This window comes from Diadema setosum, chromosome 3 (genome assembly GCF_964275005.1).
Source record: "Diadema setosum chromosome 3, eeDiaSeto1, whole genome shotgun sequence".
Taxonomy (NCBI): domain Eukaryota; kingdom Metazoa; phylum Echinodermata; class Echinoidea; order Diadematoida; family Diadematidae; genus Diadema; species Diadema setosum.
The window spans coordinates 4423408-4438777 of record NC_092687.1 but is presented as its reverse complement, the minus strand read 5'-3'; the positions used below and the strand labels follow the sequence as shown (position 1 = coordinate 4438777).

The 15370-nt window shown below is 37.9% G+C and overlaps 1 protein-coding gene across 1 annotated transcript in view; it reads right to left on the bottom strand.

Annotated features, from left to right (window-relative positions):
• Nucleotides 1–851: 851 nt before the first annotated feature.
• LOC140246977 (recombining binding protein suppressor of hairless-like) overlaps nucleotides 852–15370 on the bottom strand; it is a 33421-nt gene continuing 18902 nt past the window's right edge. Inside the window, exons 5-12 of the mRNA XM_072326283.1 lie at nucleotides 13252–13417; nucleotides 11576–11750; nucleotides 10568–10705; nucleotides 7528–7640; nucleotides 6602–6742; nucleotides 5888–6043; nucleotides 5026–5129; nucleotides 852–3158 (exon numbers count right to left, since the gene is read on the bottom strand). Of these exons, the coding sequence (XP_072182384.1) occupies nucleotides 2840–3158; nucleotides 5026–5129; nucleotides 5888–6043; nucleotides 6602–6742; nucleotides 7528–7640; nucleotides 10568–10705; nucleotides 11576–11750; nucleotides 13252–13417 (1312 nt within the window). The 3' untranslated portion in view covers nucleotides 852–2839. The remainder of the gene's footprint in view (nucleotides 3159–5025; nucleotides 5130–5887; nucleotides 6044–6601; nucleotides 6743–7527; nucleotides 7641–10567; nucleotides 10706–11575; nucleotides 11751–13251; nucleotides 13418–15370) is intronic.

Here is a 15370-nt window from a genome sequence, read left to right as displayed (position 1 = left end):
AAGAAATCTCTTCCCACAGGTACAATGAATGATCCGTAGTGACTATATCTCTCAAAGTTAAACTCTTCTGGGTTCTGCTGCATAAAAGTTGGAATTGAATGGAGATAAAGAATCAAATTCAGTCTCTGAACACCCAATTCTAATTGACCGACTTCTGACTTGCATTCAATTGTGTGACTTACTGTATGTTTGATCAGGGAGGTGGGAAGTACCCTGGTTTGAATGATCTTTACATGCAACAGGACCGTACTGTTTTCATTTCCTGGAATCACAAAAGATGACGTCTCCTTGGAAAAAAAAAAATATAATACCCTTTCTCCTGTCCATTCTTATCTGACAATTTGAAGCTGTGTCATGTACATCACTTGAGTCTTCATGTTTTCATGAACTGAATTCTCTTCATCATTAGGGATATACCCATCTCGGTCAGACTACACAACACTACACATATTTTCACTGCCTGGTATTTTGCTTCAGGTAGTTTGGGTACTTTGCCCACAACATGCCAGCAAAACTTTCTATGAAACTTTCTGCACAGTTTGGACATCTCTCACATCACACGTGATTTTGTAAAGTGTGGCTGTAGCCGGCCGAAACTTTGAGAAGTCTGTCACATTATTAGATCCATTTCATGTTTATGCACACTGCACACCATTTTGCTCGCTGTTGCACATATACAATCTTTATATTAAAAAAAGGTGTGCGGTTTTTGTGTATGTGAGTTAAAGACTGAAACTATGGGTAGTTTTGCATTGCTGCAACTGTGGAAGTTATCGGAAAGCAAAGTATGATTATTTTCTTGTAGACTGACCAGGACTTTTGATTCATACCACAGTGTGGTACAAAAAAAAAAAAAAGCAAACAAGAGCAAATAGGAAAAAAGAAGATAAAAATCAAGGGTGTAGAGCCCTGTCCTGCCCTGCCCTCAATCTTACTAACACCTAGAAGTGAAGCTTTCTGGTACCCATAAACCTGAAACATTGAGACAGGTTGAGAATAGGGGAGATGATATTCCAATCCCAACGAGGCAACATACAGTGTTATATTGACTGCTACAGTGTTATATTGACTGCTACAACATTGTATTGACTGCTACAGTATTATACTGACTGCTACAGCATCACATGTTCTAATTACTCTGGAATCAGGGAATATATTCTGCCTGGTGGGCTAAAGTACACCCTTGTAGGGAAACAGAGCAGGTGTAATCGTGAGTAGCTCATCAAAAATGAGTTGAAGCCCTCTTTCAGATGGTAGAAAATCTCTTTTGTAATCATGACTCTAATCTCTTTAAGAAGAATAGTGACTGTAATCAAGATATTTCTTGCATCTGAAAGCCAATTATTGTAATTATGATTCTAGAATCTTGATTGACAAATGGAGGTCAGGAACCTTGTACCTCTACAAAACTCAAATCAAGATTACAATATCACGAGTCATTAAATTATTATAAGACAGATTTATTTCTTTGTTTATCATCGGAAAGAGATCTTTTTGTTGTTGAGAATTTGAGTGTCTGAAAGGTGTTTGACTCTAAACAGGGTTATGATAATGATTAACAAGGATGACTACAGGAGAGATTTTTCAGTTGTCTGAAAGAGCTCTCAAACTGACAGTGTAACATCTCTACCACATGGCAGGTCTGTAAGAGGTCATTAGTAGACATCTTGGACTCGAGAGCAAAGTCATGTACACATAATATATCAAGATACAGGCAGAAAGTAACATGTAACAGTCTTTACAATTTGGCATACACAAACCAAGATGTGACTCTTTTCTTTCACATTTTGTCAATCTAAAACAAGTATAAATGATGATCAAATCGTGGCGAAATAAATATAGTAGATATACTCAACATGGCCAAAAACTCTACTCTGTGATTGATACAATGCAGTCATGTGACCTTTAATATACGCATGACATTTGACCTCGGGGTCACTGAGAGACTTTGAAAGGCACATACACCAAACGTCATTGAAGATTTCATCAACCTGTCATTAACTCCTAATAGTAGTCCAGGTTAATACCTCACAAAGGACTATTCTCAGGACATGGTGAAGATGGCACATGGTTTTCACAATCTGCTGCATTCAGGTTTCAGCAAAAAATTTGCCAAAGACCCCTTGCTGAGTTGCACAATATTGTAGAGGAAGTACAATAAAAATCTACAAGTTTTATAAAAATAGATCATCTTTCCAGTGTACTGGCAGTGAAGATTACAAAAGGGAAAGAACGTGTCCGTCGTTTGGAAGAGAAGAAGAGTTGAAAGGATTCTCATCTTTGACACTTGAAACATGCTTGAGGCTGATAACACCTGTTGGAGTGTAGAGTGTAGAGTGTAACACCAGATGTTTTGACACCATGCAGTCACTCCTGATAGGTTCTGCTCCATCACTGGACTCAAAATTGGATCTCTTGATCCGGGACCAAGAACTCCAGACACAAGACTGGTTTCAGACTCAGCTTATAGTCAGAGTCCATGTGAACACCATGGGGATTCATCTAACAGATTCATCAGAATTGCGGGAGTCTTGCTTGGTGTTTCTGCAACCTTCCAAGGCTGTTACACTGGTGTAGTACACTGTTTAATGCAATTAGAAAGAGAGTACACTGGTGTAGTACCCTGAGCAGTGTAGCTGCCTTGTGCAGCACACTGAACTGATACGCTATGCAGTGTAGTATTTGGAAAGTACACTGATGTAGTACACTTTGCATTATAAACAAGCAGAGTACACTGGTGTAGTACCTTATGCTGTGTAGTCACTACACAGAGAGTACACTGATATGGCACACCATGCATGTAGGTGAATAGTCCAGTACACCCATTCATACACCAAGCCTAGTCTAACATGCCACCGGTGTATGCCATCATGCCGTTCAGGGAGCCCCCCATAGCTCCCTGCACGGCCTGCATCGTATCAGGTTGCATGATGGGAAGGCTCTGGTCATGACGGCGATTCCTGACGACGCTTTCCGCCACCGGGCAGTGAGGCGGGGGGCAAGGCTCCGGTGTGTAGGTGAAGACACGCCCAGTGGGGTAGATGATACCATCCTGACGGACTAGCATGATGTTGACTTGTGTGGGACGATGGACGTACCTCCATTCTCCAACCAATGCTGAGATATCTGGGACTACACACAGCAGACAGTCAGTGTTCCTACACAGAAACAAATGAATGGGACTAAGTCACTGCAAGCTTGATGGGTTAATTTTTATTCATTTACTGATTTATTAATTTTCCTAATTCTGCTGGAAAGTGGTCTGTCTTTCTTTTTGACTCCTTTTTAACAAGTCTTTCTGGTCTGTCTCTAGCTGTCACCTGACTACAACAGTCACTTTTTTGTTAACTGTTTTAAACACGTTTGAGTGAATACTGTAAATACATAAAAGGCAACATGAACAAAGAAATAGAATTAAAGGGGAAACTTATCAAAATACGACTGTTTTGTGCAGTGTAGAAGAATATTTGTACATAGGTTTGGTGCTTCATAAATTGACATTATTATCATTATTATTAATTAAGAAAAAGCAGGAGGAATAGGGAAAAAAGTTGCATACAGGGACTACTGACTCAATATTTTTAGCTATTCCATATATGCCTTTTCTCCAAATAGGAACAATACATGACTTCAGAGCAGTAGAACAATACAAAGAAAATAAGTGACTGTGCATCACAAAAAAAAAAAACACAAATCGAAGCCCTTGATTCTACCTGAGGACTCAAAAAAGGTGAAATGAGTCAACTAAAGTAAATGTTGAGTTTTTCTGAAAGAATTTTCTGAAAGAGCTGTCCTGTTACATTATTCTTTAGTTTGGGATCATTACATGAATGGCAAAGTGTGTTTTCAGCAGTTTTTCTACAACCCTGTTTTTGTTTGTTTGTTTTTTTTTTGGGTGGAGACTAGAATGATGAGGTAAGTCTTAAGAGGCCCCTTTTCATTTCTTGAAGTCCTTTGCACACTCTTCTTCACTCTCAAGTCTAATAAGTTTTGAATGGATGTTACTGCTTGAAAGTTGGCATTAACCATGGACAGAGTGTGTTAATAGAGCATGCTCAATTTCAGCTTAACATGATAATCCCTTCATTGTTGATGCTTTGGTGGTTTACATTCTGTGTTTTGTCCCTTTCATTACACAGCTGGCATGGCTTGGTAAAGATTAAGTACTTGACATGCTTGAATAGACCCTGCACTTCAGAGCCTCTTTCACAATTCACACTTTTCCAGAGTGTGTGATTTCTTTCCAGTATGTAGATAGGTTAGAGGAGTTCATTTGATTTGAGTTATACATCATTTCAAAGCTTAGAGTCTGCTCTTTCAGAATGTGGCCTTAACTGAAATCCATGTTAGGCGACTTTTTGCCAGTTTTGTAATGCAGGGTCACATATAGTCCACACACTTCACAGATTTTGCTTCCACTATGCTACATAGACTTTATGGAGACCTGATACTGAGAAATGTTGAGGCAAATATTGTTCTCCGTGCTTTGTGGAGGAGTTGGGCCATGTGATCTTTTGACGTCATAGAGAAAGAAACCTTTGAATAGCAGTACAGTGCACTCCTGTTACAACAAGCAGTTATTGCAAAACTCTTGTTACACGAGACCAAAAAATTCACGTCCCAAAATTGTCATCCACATATCCACATAACATTTCACTGTTCAGTTTTAATAAAATTTAATAGAAAACTACCTGTCCTCAGGAATTTTGTCACAATGGGAGTCGCCTGTATACTTTATTCAAAATAGAAACCAGATTTAACGGTTGGTGGGGTAGGGGTGGAGAGAGCGAGATGGGGGGGGGGATGAATTGAGATTTACTTCTCATTTCTTCATTCCAGGAGAAGAAGGGATGGAGAAAGAGGTAGAGAGAGAGAGAGAGAGAGAGAGGGGGGGGGGGGGGAGGAGGATGAAGTGGGGTGAATTTTAGATTCATTCAACACCTTATTTCTTCTGTCCTGATGGGATAAATTTGAGATTCATTGTTTCTACTTGTTATTTCTTCATTGCCAGCAAACTTTCCTTACCTGTACATAGTTTCTGCCTCCACACATCCAAACCACACCTTGAGTTCTGGGGTGAGGTTTTCTCCTCGTAGCTCCAGCATAGCAACATCTCCTCCACCATTCAGCTGTCAAGACGATTCAAATAAAAACATCACAGTACTTTTCAGGAAACCATTGTCATATTGAAAATATAGTTTATTCATCAAAGGACCTGTGCGATGAAGAATGCAACCCGACATGTCTTTATTTACAATACCCTCAACATCACTAATGTAGCCAAATGAATGTTTAAATATGTGCCATGATATTCTTACAATTTCTATACTACTTTCTTCAGATTATTTGGAAACAACCACAAAAATTCTTCCAAACCAAATTTCTGTCAATTACATCACCTGCCAATCACTGTCAAAGTACTGATATCTATAACAACAGACAATATAATGCACCTTCCTTAGCCAGACTGACCATAACCTTCAAAGCGAGAATGATGTCAATTGACTACTGTCTCTCATGATAAGGTTAGTATCCATGAAGGTAAGATTGGTATTCATCAAGGTCAAAATGATGTCCAAAGGGATGTTGGTAACCATCAAGTTTGTCTGCAGAATTTCTTGTGTCACTCATTCTGTGCCAGAGAAGGAAGGGAACTTGAATAACCTGAAAGCCAGGTCTGGTGTTCAGTGTTTGGTGTTTGGTGTTAAGAAAAAAGAAACTCACATGGAGATCAGAGACGAGGTGTACAGGAGTGACGGGAGACTTGACTGGTCCCATGCCTTCATAAAACTTGTACTCAGCTCGGTCTGTATTTATGAGTGAACTTGTATAACCTGAAAGCCAGGTCTGGTGTTCAGTGTTTGGTGTTAAGAAAAAAGAAACTCACATGGAGATCAGAGACGAGTGGTACAGGAGTAACTGGGGACTTGACTGGTCCCATGCCTTCATAAAACTTGTACTCAGCTCGGTCTGTACTAATGATTGTCCAAGAGGCACCGTCGTTGATGATTTCTTTCTTGGCGTCTTTTGGGGAAGGTGTAGCCTGTGTCAACATAAACACATCAGGTGTCACGTGTTACTTGAAGGTTTGCATGGTGAAGTAAATATGGGAGAGAGTGCATTGCAAACTGTCATTATCTACAATACATCCTCAGTATAACAAGAAACTCACATCAAATTTAGAATGGCACTACTATAACACTATGCAACCTGGACTTCCAGTTAGAGTTGCACCGTGTTACCTGTCCTAGACTCCATGAACAGTTACAATGTGTCGCATGTCTTACACTCAAGTTAGAGTTACACTGTGTCATCTGTTCTAGACTCAAGTAATAGTTACACCATGTCAGCTATCCTAAACTCTAATAATAACGACACCATGTCATCCTAGACTCCAATAATAGTTACACCGCTTCATCTGTCCTAGACTCCAGTACAAGTTACAGTGCGTCGCCTGTGCTAGACTCCAGTGAGAGTAACACCGTGTCATGTCTTACACTCCAGCAATAGTTATATCGTGTCACCTATCCTAGATTCCAGTAAGAGTTACACTGTGTCATCTGTCTCAGACTATAGTTACACCATGTGTCACACAGCTCACCTGAAACTGAATGATCCTCTCCTGTGAGAGACACAGATACATCTTGTCGGTGTCTTTCATGTAGAAGGCACATTTGTGGAGTTGAGAGACAGGATCATCGGCATCTAGCAATGCCATCTGTTTGTCCACCTTACGGATGATCTGAGTCAAATAAGAGAAAACAGAAAAGATATAATGAATGAATCAATGACTGCTATATCTACTGATTCAAGAAAAACATAAAGAACTAAAGCACTATTTTTTTTTGTTGTATTTATCTATTTACCACTTGTGGGATGGATAGCCCTTTCAGCAAACTGCTGTTTTTCGAAGGGGTCCTATCAGTGTTCTTAAGACGTGGAAGAGTGTAACACAGCCAAGTCATCAAGTAGTCTGCTACAAATTTGTTCAAATCAGCTAAGAACTATCAAAAAAGAGATATCAGACAGCAAGGAAATTCTCACTAAATTTGTCACACACTGTATTTTGGAGTATGTTTCACACTTCCACATTTAATGTTTGTGAATTTTGCAAGTCAAGTGATTTTTGTGAAATCAGTAAGTTAGGAAAACTTTATATGGCACAAAAAGTCTTCACTGAAATAAAACACTCAGCTTAAACACATCTCCTTTAAAAAAAAGAAAAAGTCATATAAACAACTGAATCCAATATTTTGTTCCAAAGGCTGATTAGCCTCATAAGAATCCGCCTAAGATTGCTGACGCTAGCAAGAAGTAGGCTGGTAGGACAAGCTCTCCAAAGGTTAAAGCTCCGACATAATCTGACCTAGGTCAAAGTCACAAATAAACTCCAAAGAAATGACTTGTCCAACGTTAAAGTTCTGACATAATCTGACCTAGGTAAAAGGTCACAAATAAACTTAATAGAAGTGACGTGTCAAAGGTCAAAGTTCTGACAAAATCTGACCTAGGTCAAAGGTCACTCACCAGTCTAGGGAGGGCCATGCCAGTTATGGTGTCCACAAGTTTGATGGTGGAGCCGTAGTGGATGTAACCTTCACGTACAGTGAACTCTTCACTCTCTGATTCATCATCATCCACTGGGGAGAGAAATCAAATTAAAGGCATAATCTCTCTTTTGCAGATGAAACAAAAACCCAGCATTAGTGCTTTAAAATAGTTCTAAAATGTGAGTTAGGAATGGAAACAACCACTGTAAATATTTGAATAGGTAAAATCCATGTTAAGTATTGTTAAATGTACAAAATGTGAACAACAGTTAAAATAAAAACGTTTCCAGAATAAACCGTCTACAGTTACGGTTTATTGAGAAAAATAGAGATATCTCCTTATATTTTAGGCTTTAATGCAAAAATTTTATATGATAGGATGTTTTCTGGTACAACAGACCTACACATATGCATTAAATGTTATACCTTGAAAATTTTTGAAATCACATGGCTTTCATTACTTAACTCTTTATGTGCCATGTTGTAAACCACATGTGTGCCACATTATTCAGAGACACCAATGTAGTCATGCTTTGGGAAGACATTCTGTTTTGTCAAATCCATGTAACTTTAGTTTTTTGTAATGAGCAAAGATGGAGAGAAAATGCCAAGCTTTGCTTTGATGTAAATTGTATGACAAATTTATGAATGTCTATCTACAATGTACATGCGACAAGAATGGACTCACAAGAAACGCTTCCATTGTACTGCAGCATTTGGCGATTTATCAATCAAATGGGGTTGTGCGTTTGAGCAGAATATGTGAAGTTGGCATGCCATCGACTGAGTTGGGTGTGTGATGGTGGCACATAAAGAGTTAACAGACAACTCAGTGGGTGACTAAGAGTCTAGCGCAAGGTGCTGGTGTTAGTGCCATCTCAATACTAGCATCAGCGATAATCCAAAACTTAAAATCAGTTGGTGCTAGCAGGTTGACCTAGAAAGTATCGTATGACATACAATGTATTTCTGGTTACTGCTGTAGCACCTGGTGTTGAATGTCATCTGCTGAAGCGAGCTCCACTATTCGTAGCAGCAATTTACATGCTTTTTCTCTATTGGCTAACACCAGCCTCAAAGGATTATCAAAGTTTGTCAGTTCAAGTTCGGTGTTGGTGTTAGTCTTGCAATAAAATTTGAATGCTGCATTTACACTAATGCACGCCAGGCTGTGCATTAATTGTAATCCTTATTTGATGAATTGTGGATTCTGATTGGTCAAAGGTGCAGTCACTACTTTTTACTACACTGCCTTGCACTTGGCTGGTGGTTTTTTGAGATAAGTTTAAGATTATCGTGTGCACTTATCTACATTTGTGCATTTTCTTTATGCTGATGACATACAGATATATATTTCTTATGACCCAAAGACTCCAGGCACTTCTTCTAATGCCATTACTAAATTTTAAACATGTATTTCAGATATTAAGAAATGGATGGTAGTAAATAAGTTGTAACTGAATGATTCGAAGACTGAGTTTTTTGTTGCAGCTTCAGCCCACAGTCTGCGCGGTCTTCGAAACATTCAGCTCAATGTTGGTTGCACACTAATTAGCCCCTCAGAAACAATAAGAAATCTTGGTGTTATTTTTGATCGTCGAATGTCAATGGCTCAACATATTTCTCAAATTTGTAGCACTGTTACGTTTTATTTAAGAAATATTGCTAGAATTCAGAGATTTATTGATCAATCTACATGTCATAACGCAGTGCGTTCTTTAGTTCTATACCGTATAGATTATTGTAACGGGCTTCTCTCTTCCATTCCTTCACCTCAATTGGATCGTGTGCAGCGACTTCAAAATTGGGCAGCCCGATTAGTGTTTCAGGTTTCTAGGGACTACCCATCTCAGCCACTTCTGAAGTCGTTGCACTGGCTACCTTTGAAGCAACGGATAATTTTCAAACTAGTTTTGTTTGTTTACAAAATCCTCAACAATCAAGCTCCGAAATATCTAGACGCCTGTTTGACTTTATATACACCTACTAGAAATTTGAGGTCATCTAGTGATCCGCTTCGTCTCACATACTCTGTTACTCGCACCTTAGCCGCTGATAGGACATTTACTGTGTCTGCTTCAAAGCACTGGAACAATTTACCACTTACCGTTAGACAGTCTCCATCAGTCAGTGTTTTCAAAAAAGCCTTGAAAACACATCTTTTTAGTAGCAATTAGTTCGTAGCTGTAACATTTATCCAATTACACATACTGTCGTACATATTTTGAATTAATTGTAAGCGCTTTGGGCTTTGTGGGAAAAGCGCACTATAAATAATAGTAATAATAATAATAATAATAATAATAATAATTTTGAGATTATACTCTATTCAATATCTCTGACTGGCATCATGACAAAGTTTGTGTCAATGCCCTAATTTTGAAAAAATGTCTTTAATAGAGTAGGATGTGGCATATGAAATATATTGAATGCTTCTTTAGGGTCATTGTTAAAACTATTTGTCCTTAGTGATTTCTCAACAGTACATAGCACTATTGAGAAGTCACATCTGGGCATACAGTCAACCTCGCATAAGTCAAATTTACTTGGACTAAAGAAATAGCTTTGACTTCTCAAAATAGAAAATTCAACTTACAGGACGAAAGTTTAAAATCACTAGAATAAGAAGAGAAGAAGATTTGAAAAGACCTCCGACTTAGGCACTTATTCGACTTACGCGAGGTTGAATTAAGCAAGGTTGACTCTACTTTTAATCATGCCCTCAAAGCAGTCAATATTTGTATTGTATGACATAGTGTACCAAACAAATTGTTAAACACAGTGTGTCAAATGTATACTTTGTATCATGTGCTGCCTTTTGCTTGATGGAAATAAAGTATAACTGAATTAAAATCAATTAAATCACATCAAATTAAATCAAATCAGACTAAATAAATATTGAAAAAGTTAAACTGAATTGAAACAAATCAAAATGAACTGAATTGCATTGCAGTAAATTGAGTTAAATAGAAATAACTTGAAATGATTTGAATTAAAGTGACTAGACTTGAACTCACAGAGATGGATGGTGAAGGCTCCCCACTGCTGTGAACTTGCTCTGAAGTTATTATCTTCCACATGGAGGTAGCGAGTACTCACTGTCTGAGATCGTAGTCTGTTAAACAGCGCCACCGTTGATCCAGACTGAATGCACACTGGTCATATCACACAAGGGATTCAGTTTTGGGAAGAAGAGAATATAAAGATTGAAATCAAAAAGTGTCTAAAATGAACCATAAAATGAGTCGCCATGGAAAGGGAGACACCTTGGTGCTGTTACATAAACTATAGTAACTTCAAAATTAATTGTAACTCAATTATAACCAGTGGTAACTACCACACACATAGATACACTATTTCATAGCCTAGATTTTATACAATAAAGTGAAGAAATCACGAATGCTCAGCATTGAAAGTTACAAGAGATCTGACAAGTCAAGAAAATAGACTGTCAGAGAAGTTGTTACGTGGTTAACTAGTTTGAAGAGATAGGGAGAGCTGTCTTCAGGTCTATGCATAGCTGTGTACACAATGATAATAATGAAAAAAAATTGATGCAATATTATGACAATTCTAACATCATTCTTAATATGACTATGTGTAATATTACAAGACACATTCTAACGTCAATCCTAATATGTCAATCAATGAACATGCCAAATTACTAGGCAACAGCTCATTTGTGTACATTTAAAGGAATGTCAAATACAGATCATGGCATTATAATAGTTTTCATTTGTTGATGTGATTTCATCTTGATGAAGATCTCAAACTACTGCATACACCATATATTTAGGGAGTCTAAATTTTTGTGAATTGGGACTTTCCAACAGTTTTGTGGGTATTTAAATTGGCGATAGTGGAGTGCAGTACTGAACAGTGAAATGTAAACATGTGCGTCACATTCATATCGGGATCAGAGTCATGGTTTTTGCATGTCTTTAATTTCCCAAATTCGCAAAAAAAAAATCAAATCCTTGCGAAATATTTGGCGTATACAGCATGGCTTTGAGAGACAAACTTACAGTCAGCATTCTTTAGGGATTGCTTCTTCTTGGAAGGCTTAGAAATGACTTTGATTCTCTTGCTGTTGAAGACTCCGATGTCGTCTCCGTTCCCGTAGAACATTTTGACGGTGAGGAAGAAGTGTTTCCTTTTGTCCGAGTCTGAAATGTACAGCGTCTTGGCTGCACAGTAATCCTGATAGGGAAAAATAGAAACAATAACAACCAAAATGTCAAGATGGACTGGTTCACTTCATTTCATTTCATTTCATTTTATTTCCACATTAAAAAACAAACAATCATTACAGTTTCAAGTCCTAATGTAAGCACACATGTACTCATTGTGGGGGACTAATTACAGCCTTTCAGGCATGCTGGGAAAAAGTCCCAAAGTAAATAAAAGACTTTCAAAACTTAACAAACACAGGTACAACATTTATAGAACACAAACGGTATAAAATCAAAACAGGCTGAAGAAGGAAAAGAGTAAAGAGTAAAATCCTGGCAGAATATACAAAATTATGTTCCTGTCTGAAGCCTAACTGTTGCTATTCAGACAGCTGTTTCCACAAAGAAGAAAAGAAAGTTATAAATCTTTATGGTGTGAAATGTAAAAATTTAATCAAAATCAAACCCCTTTTCTTTCACTGCTTTTTCATATCTTCCCTTCAATCAACTAGGCATTTTGTTCTTAATTGTTCAAAAGAAAGAACAAGAAGACCTTTAGAGCATCATATTAACCCGTTGAGGACGGACTGATTTGTGACAACATACATTTCCCATAGACACCTGCCCAAGTACACTAAGAACTCGTCCTCAACGGGTTAAGAGAGGTATTCTTGACCAATGATTCTGGAAAACCTTCAATCTCCACATTTTTTGTTCCCTAAGAAATGTTGCTTTTTTATTTTGTGTACAATACATGTATGTGCCTTGGAAACAACACCCTTTAATTACCCTTCTACTGTAAATCCTTCTGCACACACAAAAAAAGCAATACCCTTCTACACACAACAACCATCTACATACAACATCTTTCTATGTACACAGCACCTTTATACACAAAATACCATTCTACACACAACATTCTTCTACACATAACACCCTTCTATACAGTATGTCCCCCCAAAATTACAACAGGGCCCTCTGCAATTATATCTTTAAAAATAGTGAATCAAGCTAAAGACAGAACTATGAAACTATAACTCATTGCCCACATCTTACAGAAAGCCCCATTCGATTTTCTTCAGTGGTCAAAGAGAAATGAGGAATTTTGTTGAGGGTGTCGGGAATCTCTTCCGTCCAAATTCTGTCTATTATTCACACACAAGAGCATTGAAATGCTAAAATTGGAAGAATCAGACTCATGACATGCTTTACAACAATCCACATTTTTCTGTGACCGCTTAACCAAATTGAATGGGGTTTTCTGCTAAATAAAGCTAAAATGTTATATTTGACGACCCTGAAGTAGCATTTAAAACAATTAATCATATTGGTTGTTATCAATGCAAAAAACTGATTGTGATTTTGGGGGGACATACTGCAGTAAGTTGCCCCCAAAATAACAATTAGATTTTCGAATTGATAACACCCAATATGATTGACCTGTCTAAATGACGTGTATGCAACACTCTCCTACACACAACACTCTTTTACACGAAACACTGTCTTACACCAAACACCGATGTCCTCACCTTGCCCTCCAGGTTGAGTTGCTGCATATCTTGGTCACTGTTTCCTATTCCCATGAAGGCACACACTTGGCTACCAGCCTCCGTCTCTCCGTCCTTTAAGACCTGTTCCCTCTTCCTCTTCCAGCCTGGGTCCAGTAGGTAGATGCATGGCGGAGGACAGAAAAACCTGCAGAAAAACAAACAAATGAACAAACAAACAAACAATCAAATAAACAAACATGTTAGGAAATACTTTACACTGTACATTCAATTCCCATTATAATAATACTAATACCAATTCCAATACCAATACCAATACTGGGGGTGTTTCATAAAGCTGTTCGTAAAGTTACGAACAACTTACGAGCGACTGGTGATCAGTTCGGATGTGCTATACATATCAGAATTTCCATAATTCAGCACAAGAACTGATCACCAGTCGCTCGTAAGACGTTCGTAACTTTACGAACAGCTTAATGAAACAGCTCCCTGATTCCAAAACTACTACTACTAATAATAATTACATATCAATTTATAAAGCGCAAAACCAATGGACATACATTCTTCTGTGCTGCAAAAGTTTCTGATGTGTACTTGATGACGATAGACAGTTAAACGAAAAGATAAGTTTTGAGTTGTGATTTATACAAAGACCTTGGGACCAGGGCCCCATTTCATAAAAGATATAAGAATAGCAACTCTTACTGTAGTAACTTCAAAAAACAACAGCCAATCAGGAAGCTGGATTCTTGACATCACTATGACAATTGCCGTTACAGGAAGAGTTGTTATCATATCAACTCAGGACCAGCAGTCTTCTTTCTTTACATCAAAGTTTTGTTATTATAAAAGGGATTTTGTACTGATACACATTGGTGATAATGATTTGGGGACCTGAATTTCCACTTTGTTGAAACAAAATTTTGTTACAACCGTTTTTTTTTTTTAATCTGGAGTGCCCTGTAACACAATGGCTGACTTCCTTATCACATGACCAAAATGCTGTTTGATTATTTCTTGAACAAATAGATATTTATCTAAATGATAAAATTATCACAGTGTGTTGTTTTTAGATTACACGAACAGGAGGCTACTGCGGCAGAAATTGTGGGGTATCAGTAATCTATTCTCCTTGTTTGTGAGATTATTAGTCTTTAAGTCACCAAGATACAAACCGTGTACAGGCCAAGCCCAACACAACAAACACCCACAAACTAATATCTTATTACTGCAAGAAGATCTTACCCAATTTATTACAAGAAGAACATTTTCATTAATCAGATAATTTCATTACAACAGGGCTCTCCAACACATGGGTAGTGAACACCCTCTGGTAGCTAGAGCAGTGGCAACACTGAAGAGGCTACCCTATGTAAAGGAATCCTTATTATTATCATCATTATTAATATCTCGTTATAAGAGGATTCTCTTGTTTTACTTTTTGGGCAAAGTGATAATGCACTCTCAGACAAAGGACTTTAAGAAGTCAACTACTACCAGAGATGACGGATTCTCACCTAAAATGTGCTAAAAAGGGAACTTACCATGGACTAGAGAATAGAGGTATTTTGGCAAGAGGCATCAATCCAATAAGGCAGTTCGGAGTTAGCTCACGGGCACATTGGCCCGAATGACCTTTCTTTTTTATCTCAGTCGGTTAGGAACACTTCACTCATTTTCAGAGCAACATATTTCCTAAGCTTTATGTAACGATTTATGGTATTCACTAATCCTGCTCAAGTAAAAGAATGAACTTGCAGAGACCAAATGACCAGAATGGTCCATCAAATTAACACTTGGGAAAGCATCCATTTCATTATCTTTCACTGAATGTCTTAACCCTAACTTACCTGGGCTATTTAGCAAGCTTGAATTCCTTGGGGGGGGGGGGGGGGAGAGGGTGCCATTATGGCCCCCCTTCAGATCTTGGCCGTTGATCACACGATCGCTGCAAAATTTTGCGTGAACATAAAGCCAGATGTAATCTACAAGACTGTTCAAATAATTTTCAACAAATTTGCATTTTCTATTTTAAATTAATTAATTATGCAAAAAACCTCATTTTCATCTGTAATTGGCTTATAAAAGCTTATGGAAAGCTGATTTTTGGTGTAAATATTCCAAATGACATTTGTGCATA